Source organism: Sorghum bicolor, chromosome 10, assembly GCF_000003195.3.
Source record: "Sorghum bicolor cultivar BTx623 chromosome 10, Sorghum_bicolor_NCBIv3, whole genome shotgun sequence".
In the NCBI taxonomy this organism is placed as follows: domain Eukaryota; kingdom Viridiplantae; phylum Streptophyta; class Magnoliopsida; order Poales; family Poaceae; genus Sorghum; species Sorghum bicolor.
In genome coordinates, this window is record NC_012879.2 from 47240229 (window position 1) to 47253711 (window position 13483).

At 45.8% G+C, this 13483-nt stretch overlaps 2 protein-coding genes across 2 annotated transcripts; both read right to left on the reverse strand.

Annotated features, from left to right (window-relative positions):
* Window positions 60–1237, reverse strand: LOC8058885 (heavy metal-associated isoprenylated plant protein 29). Its single transcript, XM_002438475.2, has 3 exons — window positions 1097–1237; window positions 858–933; window positions 60–746 (listed from the first exon to the last, which is right to left on the reverse strand). The coding sequence occupies exons 1-3, from the start codon at window positions 1100–1102 to the stop codon at window positions 220–222; spliced, it is 609 nt and encodes a 202-aa protein (XP_002438520.1). The 5' UTR covers window positions 1103–1237; the 3' UTR covers window positions 60–219.
* LOC8058886 (phosphoenolpyruvate carboxylase 3) lies at window positions 6731–13231 on the reverse strand. Its single transcript, XM_002438476.2, has 10 exons — window positions 12863–13231; window positions 12360–12751; window positions 12181–12265; window positions 10813–11035; window positions 9928–10031; window positions 9722–9815; window positions 9109–9263; window positions 7965–8963; window positions 7472–7858; window positions 6731–7353 (listed from the first exon to the last, which is right to left on the reverse strand). The coding sequence occupies exons 1-10, from the start codon at window positions 13214–13216 to the stop codon at window positions 7060–7062; spliced, it is 3087 nt and encodes a 1028-aa protein (XP_002438521.2). The 5' UTR covers window positions 13217–13231; the 3' UTR covers window positions 6731–7059.

Consider the following 13483-nt stretch of genomic DNA (forward strand, 5'->3'; position numbering starts at 1 on the left):
GGGCCGTGCCGCCGTGCCGAGGACCTACTTGTTGTAATTTAGAGTACTGTAATGTTGTACTTGTACAAACAAGACTGTATTGTACATTTGTATATATACATGTATACAAGATACAGGGAACACACACACCCAGACACAACGAGAGGCCCGATGATCAATCAGACACCAGCGGAACAACTACCGCACCGATCTCGTGGAGTCATGGAGGAGGATCGATGACTACATGATCGAGCAAGCAGCACTCGGGTTCTCGTCACTGAAGTAGTTCCGCACGGCGGCTGGCACTACTTCGCCGGGCTGCTCCTGCTCCTGGTAGTTCCCGTAGAGCTCCGAGTCGTAGTACCCGTGGACATGGTAGTTGTAGGAGGAGCTGGCCTTGGCCTGAGGGTACAGCTGCGCCACCGCCGGCTTCCTGCCCACCGCCGCCGCCGAGCCGCCGCCGCTGCTGTTCTTGCCGGCGCGCGGGACGCTGCTGTAGTAGTAGTGGTGCTGCTGCGGCTGCGCATGCGCGGGCTTGGCCTGGTGGTACAGCTGGTACTGGTACTGGTAGTAGGAGGCCGCCGGCTGCGCGTGGGCTTGGTGGTGGTAATACGCCGGGTTGTAGTTGTAGGCGGAAGCGGAACCGGAGGGCCACAGCACGGCGAGCCTTCCCGTGCGCCGCGCCGCCCGGAGCGCCTTCTTCTGGCTCACCGATCCCGTCACCGTCACCTTGCCGTGCATCCTGTCTATGCTTACGTGGTGCACTCCTGGAGAGGAGGAGGAGGAGGAGGAGGAGGAAGAGGAGAATCATATCGAGCAGTTCTTTGCGTGTGTGATCATGAGACATTTTCGTACGACATACATATACATATACGCACCTTCGAGCTTTTCCAGGGCTCTCCTGACCTTGCCCTCGCAGCCGTCGCAGTCGATGTTCACATGCATCTCTACGATCTGCAAAGACACGACACGACGATCGATGCATGGTTTAGTTTCAGAGACGAGGGATATGCATGAGAGCACTAGAACACAAACATGCATCATCCATCAAAAGTCTGAGTCAAATTAATTGGCCAAGCAGTGATTTGTGTTAGAGCGAAGAGTGACTCAAGCTTACCGTCATGGTTCCTCGGACAGACGACGGTAAAGAAGATTCACTCTGGGGAGTTCACTAGGACAGTGTGTAGTGCAGTGTGTGGTGTATATATGCACAAGAATCACTACCGGAGATGCAGCAGGAGAGAAGACATGCATTGTGTATTTGAGGATATCAAGTCACGGTGCCAAGTACCAAGTATATTGCCGGCTATTTTGTTTTCTCTCTTTTTTTTATGGAAACGACGCGGACAAACAGTCCCCACCTGATGTATTGCCGGCTAATAATTTCTTTGTTCCTGTAGCCCATTGCGCTCATTTAATTTGCCTTGACGTCGCTGGCAGTGCCTATCCCAGTATTTCTTCCCTACATACGAATGCCATGGAAGTTGCGTGCCATCACTTAAGAAGATGCTTCGGTCATGGACAACGACCGGCTAAGTAAACTATATGCTGAATCAACGCAGCTGGGATTGCGTACGTTGTGTAAGATATATAGATACATATGCAAATTGAGCAAGTAGGCAGACACAACTATCAGGTCGCTGTTTCTGCGATGGGCAACCAACGTACGGGAGAGCTTCATTTTTTTAATTTATAAGTTAATTTAATTAGAATTGTTATCTGGCCAAGTCTAGATTATATTGAACGTTATTAGGTTCACCATCCAATATCTATGTAAGCCTTTTAGGTGTAATGTAACTTAATTGGTTGGGCCGGGTTTCTTTGTCGAAGCTGCCCAATTGGGTTCAATTTCCAAATTTGGAATGGGTACTTGTGCTTTTCTTGATCTTTTTTTAAAAGGATATATATAATGGATGATTTTTTTTTCAAGAAACAAAACTGTTAACTCACTCTTTTTGTTCTATCCTTTTGGATGGCTTTTGGTTTTTCTAGTAGCAAAAGCACTTTTATTTGAAAGCCCAACCAAACACACAGTGATAGTTGCATTTTTCTTTATTTATCTTAGAAAAGGGTAGGAATGGGTGATGTTTCCGGAAACAAAATTGTCAACTCAATGTTCCTTTTTGAAAACAATATGGGTAAAGTGCAGTGCTTCTGTAGCAAGATATTTTGATCTCCCAGATCGTCGTGTGGACTTAATTATATTATTGTGGCTGGAGAAAGTAGTCAATGGTGTTGTTAAATAGGCATGATCTTCTATAGGGACACAATCCACAAAAATTCATTTGCATTCATCTTCGGAAATGGCCCATTAATTGTAAGGATCATGTGGTGATGTATGCGATTTAGTGAGGTGTTGGTGATTTATGATGACAACCCAATTACTGAGAATAATATATATTTTAAGATGGGTTATAGATATTTTAGTAGATTCTACAGGTTCAAGGAAACAAACAACATAAAGAATAGTGAAGAAATAACGAAAAAACCATGAAAATAATGAACTAATGTGGTTGGATAGTCCACAGTACAGCGTTGGACAATTAGGGTCAGTGTTTAGCCAACAAAATGATTAGAGATTTAGAGCACTGTTCACTTAGCTTGGTGAAAGCTCTAATTTAGTTTTGGTGAATTGATGAAACTCTATGTGCTAACCTATTGTTCTAAGTATTTATGAGATAGGAAAGCACATTCCAAGTGGTGAGCAACATGGGTGATGATCATAATGGTGATAGTGGAACCAAGGTGATCAAGTGCTCGGGCTTGGAAAAGAAGAAAGAGAAAAACAAAAAGCTCAAGGCAAAGGTATAATTTTTTTTGACCGAAGTCAGCAAGGAAACCCCAGCCTATTTTTTTATTTTTTTAATAATGCAGATCTGTTTAAATTCGCTCCCACCGGGAGTCGAACCCAGGTCTGCTGGTGCTACTCAGGTGCTCTAACTACTAGGCTAGAGGCCCTTTCGCGGCAAAGGTATAATTGGTTAGGAGCTTTTTGGTTTGCACTCAAGACACCATAGAGGGTGTGAGTGATTTAGGATTGATAGTCGTACTATTGAGAGGGGTAAAACTCGTATTGAAATGTGGTTGTCAAAGTGCCACTAGATGCTCTAACTCATTGTATATGTATTAGGATCTAGTGAGTGCGCTAACTTCTTTTAGAAAAATGTTTATGAAAATACTAACACGCTTGCACATGGTGATCTGCACTTGGTGGTGTTGGCATATTTACAAAGGAGGTGGAGTTTGATGGGTTGAGAGGGGTTTGAGATCCTCTCTCCCTTGGTGGTGTTGGCACATTTGCAAAGAAGGTGAAACTTGATTCGGCGCTTTTGGGAAAATAATTTGTATATTTTCTACTGCACCAGAGATGGACTTGAAGTAGTGGCGAAGTCGTGGTAGTGTCTTGCACTGAAATAGTGCACTAGACACTGGTGCTAAGAGCACCGGACGCAGGGGCTTTGTCCGGTCAGTTCTAACTGGCAAGCACTCTAAGGGTTTACCATCGGACACTAAGCACCGAATGTTGGCTGAACAAGCATTTGGTCTACGTGACATGGCGAGTCTGTGCGAGCCGTGTTGCACCAGACGCTGTGGTGCGTCTAGTCACTAGGCACCGGACGCCTCCGGTGATGAAAAACATGTTTCGGATCCTCTCTGAGTAGCAACCAAACACTGGGTGCCGAGTTCAGTCGGTGCGTCCGGTGTGAACTTAACCATTGAGATCTTACGATGCGACCTTCAAAGGTAGAGGACATGTGGCGAGAATCCATGCATCGGACGCTGAGGGCTGCGTCCGGTCGTTTGCACCAGAGCGTCCGGTGGCCCCGTGTTTTGAGAAGATGGAGAGCCAACGAGTCTATTTCTTTGAGGGGCCTATAAAAGGTGGTTGTCTAGCTTGGGCTCATACCTTTGGCCATTTTCATTGACATAGCAACCTTGTAAGCCTAGCGAATATACTCCCACTCAATTGCATCATTATTTGATCATCCTTGTGAGATTGGAAGAGCATCCAAGTGCATTGCTTGAGTGTTTGCATCTAGAGGAACTTGGTGATCGTGTTTCGTTGCGGGATTTGCTTGCTACTCTTGGATGTTTGCCGACTCCTAGACGGCTTGGTGCAGCAAGGATCATCAAGCAGAGGTTGGTGATTGTCTCCGGCTCCGATCGTGGTGATTGTGAGGGGTTCTTGACCTTTCCCTGACGGAGAGCCAAAAAGTATTCTAATGAATTGCTCGTGGCTTGTGTGATCCTCATTTTGTGTTGGTTGTGCGGCACCTATGAGGGTTTGGCGTGTGATGGCAATTAGCTCGTGAACCTTCAAGCAAGTGAACCTTGGTACAAAATCATTGTGTCAACATTTGATTCCTAGGTGATTGGTCTTGATTGACATTCTCTATTGTGATTGATTGGCTCATTCCTCTATGCTGTGGTATATCAATCCTAACCCCTCTTGGTATTACTTTGCTAGCTAGTTTGTGTAGCTCTCTTGCTTAGCTTAGCTTATCACCTAGGGGTAAGTAGTGACATAGTCTTGGTGTGCTTCCTTAGAGACTATAGAAACTATATTAGGTAGGAGGCTTTCTTCGACATTGTAGAGCTAGTGCCAAATTCGCTTCGCCATCTTATATACTAATCAAGTGCTTTTAGTGTTGTTGTAAAAAATTTTATTAGGCTATTCACCCCCTATAGCCATTAGGACCTTTCACTTGGTCAATCATATCGCATCTTACCAAACAAAGAGACCATAAAAAATGAAGATTGGAGACAAGCAATAAAGAAGAAGGAAATTTATAAATACAGTTGTTGTCAATAGAATAGATGGTCCGACCAATCAGAGAAGTGTGCTAGACTTTCTATAGTGTTGTCTGGCCATCACTTGTGCAGGGACACTGTGCAAATGCATAGTCTAGACGATCTAGTAAGTATTAAAGAAGTTCTAGAATTGAACAATCTGACATCATCCAATCTGCAACGACTAGTACTTCAATGGTCACAACTGACTAGATATTCTGATAGAAGCATAATCTATGAGCACTAGATCGTCAGCGTTGTTTTTCGACAAACTTTGGCTAATGGCCATATGAGAAATGGAGGAGTTATATATACTCCGTTCTATCATTTTGTGGTGGTTGGATGTTGTTGAAGTTTCCCATGGCTACTAGAACTAAAGCAAGAGATTGTTTAATCCATCCACCCTCTCAAATGCATGTTGATCACATCCAAGACATAAGATAGAGTCTAGCATTTATCTTTGAGGGTGTTAGGCATGAGAGCATGAGAGCTTCAGAGTTAGGGTTGTTGAGCTCTTGTAATACTAGATCATACCCCGCGCATTGCTGCGGAAACATATAATTGGAATGTAGGAAAAACAGGAGAGAATACACGATACTTACTAATCAAACATACGACATGGGTACTTCATATGGGCCAATAAAGACTCGATGTGGTATGAGCATTCATAAACATCCGGCTTTTGGCCAAGGAGATGGAACCTCTCAGTGCTTACCAGGGGCCATGCAGCAGCGCAGGGAGGAGCTCGATGGTGGCGATCTTCCTGGCGGTAGCAGCTACAACGTGCGCGTCACCACTAGTGAACATGCAGCGATCATTGACCAATGACAGCACCTTCTACTTCCTATGGAGGGGCAGGAGAGATTCATTTTACGCCGTAGGCGATTGATGCATGCGTAATGGTGCTGGCGTTTCAAATGAGGATGCATGCGTAATGGCTAGTGGGTGAGGTGTATGTGAACCCTTGCAATTTTGTATGCACATGCACATGCACATGCGTTAGGCTTTAATTTGGAGGCATACGTGTAGATGTGGGACCCTCGGATGACGTGGCTGCATGAGAATGCAGGGAAAATATGGTAGTGGGGATCTCCTATTTAGGCATAGAGGATTGGTGAGCTAGAGAACTTGGGTTGTGTTGCTGACCTTGCAATGACATTAACCCTCTGAGCTTGGTATTGAGCAGTGGCAACTTAATGTGCATGGGATGAGGAGACTCCTTCCTTATTAGAGAAGCTATGCTTCCTTACTAGAGAAGCTACATAGAGTGCACACAACATCAAAGGTGACCAGGAAAGTGTGGTGGTAAGCTTTAATGGGTTGCGACACTTTTCTTGGTTATGCAAGCCTTTGTGGAAAGCTCAACACCATTACCAAGGGATGAAGCTTTAGTGACAGGGAGCATACCACATGGGATCTCTAGTGTGCATTAGGGGTTGTGGTTTGGCAACTGATATCATGGGATACATTATTGTCTCTAATTAAGAGTTTGACCTATCTTGACTTGCTATTTACGTACCACATTAGGCCTCTATATTGTGCTTGACTTGTGTGGCATTTACCTTTTATTAATCAGTATAAGGTAGTTAATAGGATTGACTCTAGGTTGCAAAAGTCTTTGGGGGTGTAGGTAGGTAGAGTACACTAGAAAAACTTATGGTGCATATCATGCTATACTAGTTTATATTTTTTCTAGTGAAATTCAAGTAGACCCCCAAACTCCAATCACTAGTGGCAACCTCTAAGGGAACCTCTAAGAGTAAGCTCTCAAGCTTGCAAAACAATCACTATAGCGCCGTTGGATCGCTCAAGTAAATGCACTAGATCATTCCAATAAAAAATTACCAATCAAGTAGATGCTATCTCTCACTGATTCAATTGGTAACATATATTGCCAGGCATTAGATTTCAGAAACTGTTTAGCACTATCTAAAGAGGGATGGTTGAAGTAGCATCATGGTAAAAAAAGTCCATCCAATGGGCTGGGATACATATATAGTGGCATTTTCCCTGCCAAGATTCATTAATACATAATAGTAAATTTGTAGATTATATGATGTTCATTATTACAATATATTTAAGATGCCAAGATTTTCCACTTGGACTTCACAACAAGAGTGAAAAATATAAAGAGGCCAAAGCCGAGGAAATTACATAAACATGCATATAGTGAAAACAGGTGGTGTCAGTTTTCAGCATCTCCATCCAAAACTGACAAAACGCCACCATCCGGAAGCTGTGATTATTATTGCCGTGCAGTACTCTGCAGGTGAGTGAAGGGGAAGCGGCCTAGCCGGTGTTCTGCATGCCGGCGGCGATACCCTTCATGGTGAGGATGAGCGTGTCTTCCAGCCCCGGCGGGTACTCGCTCGCCGGGTTCAGCTTCACCAGTCCGGCGGGCTTGTTCTCGTCGGCGAACTCCTTGGACAGCGGCGGCTGCGGCGTCACCTTGAAGCTGGGGTCCCTTATCCGCTTCAGCGTGTAGGCCTGGAACACGTTCAGGGTGGTGATGTAGGGATTGCGCAGACGCAGCCCCTGCTTCAGGTAAGGATCGCCTTCAAGAATGTCCTTGTGCCCAGCGATCTGCAACAAAAAAAAAGTACAGTACATGAATATATATATATATATATATATATATCGTGCAGTCTGCAGTGCATGAATATCATTCCTGCAGTGAACTTGCTGGTAAAAAAAAAGGTACCTGTAGGAGAAGCTGCTGTGTCTCCACGTATTTGTCCCTGAGCTGCTTCCCAAAGGGCTTGAGTTCCTCGGCGACAAGCAGCTCGTCGTACAAGCCGGCAATGCCAGGGTCTCCCTTGGCGAAAACCATCTCCAGCAGGTCCAGGGTGACCCTGAAGAATGGCCACTCGTTGTACATCTCCTTGAGCTTCTGGAAGTTCTTGATGTCCTTGTCGATGGCCCACTTGAAGGCGGCGCCGACTCCCAGCCACACGGGGAGGTGGAACCTCGTCTGTGTCCACGAGAAGATCCAGGGGATGGCACGCAGGGTGGTGATGCCGCCGCCCGGCTTCCTCTTGGCTGGCCTGCTGCCGATGTTCATCTTCCCGTACTCAGTCTCAGGGGTAGCCTGACAGAGAAAGACAGACGAATGAATTATAACGACGACATGGATGAATGAATTCGATTATTCGATCGATCTTCACCAAACATCAAACAAATATATGATGGCATACCGATCTGAAGTACTCGACGAATCGCGGCTCCTTGACGACGACGGAGCGGTACTCCTCCGTGGCGACGACGGCCATCTCCTCCATGAGCTTGCGCCACTCGGGCTTGGGAGACACCGGCGGGTGCATGCCGTGCTCCAGCGTGGCGGCCGTGAACCGCTGCAGAGACTGGAAGCACAGGTTCTCCTCCCCGAACATGAACTCGATGACCTCGCCCTGCACCGTCACACGGATGGACCCGTTGATGGTGTCCGGCGGCTGGGACAGGATGGCGAGGTGCGTCGGGCCACCGCCCCTGCCGACGGTGCCACCGCGGCCGTGGAACAAGGTCAGCTTCACGCCGTACTTCTTGGCCACCTTGGCCATCTCCTCCTGCGCCACGTACAGCTGCCACGCCGCGGACAGGCGGCCGGCGTCCTTGCCGGAGTCGGAGTAGCCGACCATCACCTGCTGCTTGCCGTTGATGTGGTTGATGTACCAGTCAGTGGAGAAGAGCTTCTCCACGGACGCCGGCGCCGCCTGCAGGTCGGCCAGCCTCTCGAACAGCGGCACCACGGGGAGCGTCTGGCGAATGCCACACTCGCGCTGCAGGAGCTCGACGGCGAGCACGTCCGAGGGCGCCGTGCACATGGAGATGATGTAGGGGCCGAAGCTGTCGATCGGGAGCTCGGCCAGGACGCGCATGGCGCCGATGACGTCGGCGATCTCCTCGGTCATGGGAAGGTCCGGGGGCAGCAGTGGGCGCTTGCCTTTCAGCTCCGACACCAGCCACTCCATCCGCTTGTCCTCGGGCCACGAGCGGTACGACCCGATGCCGAGGTGCGTGGTGATGGCGTCGATCACGTCGGTGTGCCGCTCCGACTCCTGCCGGATGTCCAGCTTCACCAGGGAGAGACCGAACGCGAACACCTGGCGAAGGAGGTCCAGGAGGCTCCCGTCGGCGATGGCCTTGTCGCCGCACTCACACAGGGATTTGTAGCACAGCTCAAGGGGCTCAAGGAACTGCACGCATGAGATGCATTTTTTTTTGTGCGACAGTAAGAATCAGACCGAAATGTACTAGTACATCATATTATTGATTGATCGCTTAAATCACATTTCAGTTTCACAAAAGGAATAAAATTAAGGAACTTGCCGATTTATTTACCTCTTCGATCTTGGTAAATACCGCGTCCTCAGAAATTTCAGAAAATCCAGTTGCCAGCAGATGGCGTGCACGCTCGCGTGTGTTGTATAACTTGTCCCTTACAGCACCAAGGATCACCCGGTAGGGCTCGTTTGGGGGAATTTGCTTCCAGAATTCTGCGCCAGCATCAAATACTCTTATTCAGAAAAATTGGCAAACTGACACACGTACGGCTAATTAACACGGGGCAACATTGTTGAAATCAAATTTGAAAAGACTAGTGGAGACTTTGCAAAAGCCTGTGCACGCAACCACAATCTGCAACTTGTCCTAGTGCCGTGGGTTCTCCTATTTTTATCATTCAATATTTAGAAAAAAATTTCTCTACCAAATGCCTCCCTAATGAGAATTCCCATAATTAGTGGTAGTATTTTACTACTACTTAAAACATTAGGAGAACTCTATTATTTTTGCTAGTGGCGGCAGACGAATCTATGAGGAGGTACGAACAAGCAATAGCTAAACAACAATCTGCATCTCTAAAAACGCTTATTAGCTAATTCAGTCTCTCTTTTTTTTCGTGAATACCTAATTCAGTCTCTTTAAATAAATAAATTCTTCTGTTTGTAGTTACCTATGTAATACTTGGTAACTTTCTTTGAAGCTGGAGTACTCTGGACTTCTTCGGCTCGAGCACGAAGCTCATCATTGCAGCGCCACATAGAGAGCTAGAGACATATATCAGATGAGAGTATTGTTATGGATCGGAGGCACCAAAAAAACGGCAAGCCAAAAAAATGAGCATTACAAAGCATTCAATCAAACACATTTGTTCAGTACCTCAAACATCAGGTCTTCGACCTGATTGATGTACAAGTTTGCAGCCATCATTCTAGACAGCAAGCACACATCTCTTGTCACCTCCGGAGTAACTCTTGGATTTCCTACAGTGATAAAAATGCAAAGATATACAGACTTAACAACATCAAACATTAGCATCAATACTATAGAACATTAAATTATTAATAAAATAGAATGACACCGCCATCTAGTTTATCTTTTTTTTTAGAAAACAAAATTGGGCTCGAATTTTGATAGGAGAAGTGTTGAAAAGTAAAAATATGAATCTAAATCAGTCCTTTGCAAAAAAATAATTAACAAGTTTGTGATAATTGGATATAGACTACATAGTATCTATTATGTCTATTTTAGAAAATAAACAAAGAGCAAAACATATAATTCAATATAAATAATTCTTTACTAGTCAGATGTATTAAACAATATATATTTTAAAATTCTAGCTCGTGGGAATGTTTTTCTCTTAGGCCCTGTTTTGCTACCCAAAATTTTTTCATCCATCCCATCGAATCTTTGGACACATGCATGGAACATTAAATGTACATAAAAAAATAAACTAATTACACAGTTTGGTTAAAAATCGCGAGACGAATCTTTTAAGCCTAGTTACTCTATGATTAGCCTTAAGTGCTACAGTAACTCACATGTGCTAATGACAGATTAATTATGCTTAATAGATTTGTCTTGCAGTTTCCTGATGAGCTATGTAATTTGTTTTTTATTAGTTTCTAAAGACCCCTCCCGACATTCTTCCAACATATCCGATGTGACACCCAAAAAATTTTCATCCCCAATCTAAACAGGGCCTTAATTGAAAGATAGAGAGCTCCTGCCACTTTGTTAAAAAAAAAGTAAGTGGAAATATACCATCACGGTCACCACCCATCCAAGAACAGAACTTAATGAGAGGAACATCGTAGGGAAGGCGCTCATTGATGCCGATATTCTTCAGGGCTGTATCCACACGGCGCAAAAACTTAGGCACACCGTTCCATACAGTTTCATGGATGTAGCTCATCCCATAGCGCATTTCATCCTGTGGGGTGGGTTGTGCTCTCCTGATTTCATCAGTTCTGAAAGCTGCTTGGATCTGTGTACATCCAACAAAACAAATTAGAACTAAACAACCAAAATAAATTGATAGATACAGTGAAGGTAACGACAGAATTCAATCTAATCATAACAAAAAACATGGTACACAAGAGAGGGAACACTGTAAGTTTTGTTTTTCATTTTTTTTGAAATCAGGAAACATTTAAAGTTTGTATCACAGACTCTTTACAGATGGTGCAAAATGTTATTGTGTAGGCCTAATAACAAACTGCATATTGAGTTTTCAGTCACCTTTCTATGTTTCTTATATTAAACTAATGGTACTTGTTTAATGTAAATAGTGAATTTTGTTCTGACAAGATCACAATGCGTTCTCAGTTTGACATGGTCTAGTCTGAAGGTTTTCTTTTGTTGAAAGTTCTGTATAATTATTCAAGAAAATCATACATCCTTGTTTATGTAGATGACCTAAATAAAAATGTTGGTTCTTGTGGAACAGGTTTACTTCTAAGTATCTCATATTTTTGCATATAATTCGATCTCTCTCTCGATAGAGTGTCTATATTTTTCCAACGGCGTACCAAACAGAGTGAAAGGACATGGGGATTAGCTACCAATAAAACATGGACAATTACTAAAACACCCTTAATTCCATAGAGTGGGAAAAAATATGACTCTTCATAAAATTTTAATTATAGTGTAAAGAGAAAAATCAGGCTCGTTCTGATTCGTGTAATGATTACCTAGGGAATAGGATAATGTGACATTCTTAAATGTTAGCAATGTTTTAAATGATTCTTCGTGCTCATTCATATATATAGAGTGAAGAAGGCTTGTGCTCTCGTGAAGTGCAGCCAGACACCTCACACAAACATATATATTGACATATCAATTGAGGATTAATTTCTCTGGCCCACTTAGTTACACGTGTGTCGTGCCCAATGTCTTAAGCTCATGAGTCCACTTCTATTCTATCTCTATCAAAGAAAAAATGTAACGACGACGCAAAAAGAGATAGACACTTTGACAGGACAGTGATTGAAAAACTTTTACGAGAATGGCTCAAACGGTTTTCGAATTTGCAGGAAAATCGTGTAAAAGTGTGTATATCCGAGGCTAGCTCTTGATAAATAAAGTTATTATATTCCCAGATGTGTGAAATGCATGTATGCATGTACGTACCTCTCTGTGCAGAGCCTCGTCGAGCTCCTTCTTGTCTTCGACCGTGACGTCCTTGGCACTCAGCTGCGTCAGACAATTCCGGATCCTGCAACGACGACAAGAGATCAACATTTTTGATCCAGAAATCCAAGGGATTTGGACGCGGATTAATTGCAGAATGAGATCGAGTCGTAGTATACCTGGCGTTTTTCTGCAGGAGCGACCTCCTGGCGGACTGCGTGGGATGCGCGGTGAAGACGAGGTCGACGCTCTGGTTCTTGAGCGCCTCGAACACCTCCGCGGGGGTCTTGCCGAGCGACACGAGGCGCTTGAGCGTCTCCTCGATGTCGGACTCGGTGGTGGCGGAGCCCTCGTCGGAGAAGTCCCCGTGCTTGAGCTTGCTGTTCCGGCGGCGGTGCGCCAGCTCCACTTCCTCCGCCAGGTTGGCGAGGTTGAGCATGTGCAGGATGGAGCTCGCCACCAGGATGGCGTCGGCGGGGGCCAGCCCCGTCAGCTTGGCTCCCAGCTCCCCCAGCTTGGACGTGTCTTTCTTGCCCTCGTAGTCGGCCGACACCTCGTAGCACTCCTGGACCTGCATGCATCGCATTTGGGTATATATATATATATAGTAAGCACCGGATTCGAGACGTATAGACTATAGAGAGGTGAGCTGATGATGCTCTCAGCTCGATCTGCTACGTACAAATTCGCGAAGGCTGGGGCCATGGAGGTCCTGGAGGATGTCGAGGAAGCGGTCGACGAGCAGGGCGTCATACTGGATGAGCTCCTCGGAGACCTTGCCGGGTGCGAGGGCACGGAGCTGCGCGTCGATGGAGTGGTGCCGCTCGGACGCCATGGCGGCGGCGGCCGGGGAGTGGGCCGGGAAGCGCGAACGAAGCTGGAGATGGTTGGAGCGCGGCGCGGCGTGTTGCTCGTGCTGCTCCTCTGCTGCGAGTTGATTGATCAATGCAGGGCGCCGGCCGGTGGCTTCAAATAGGGATGGGGAGTTGGCGAGTGTGTGGTCGGCGTGTGCACGCGGGATTGGAAAGGCATGCATGTGATCGGCGGTAAGGGTAGCCGAGAGCTGCGCGCGGCTGTGGCTACGCTGCTTTTGGCTGGGATCGCTGCTGTGGACGTACTTTGTCACTGCGCACTTGCCTGCTTGTGTTATTCCGCTGGCTAATTGCCTGTTTGCAGGACGTGGAGAGGGGTGTCTGCTAGTGCTAGCTAGTGGTAAGGATGGGGACGACGCTTCAAATAACTCCTCGTGGTTCTTCTCTAGTCTAACTAAACGAACTAAATTAAAAAAATAAGAAAGAAATTG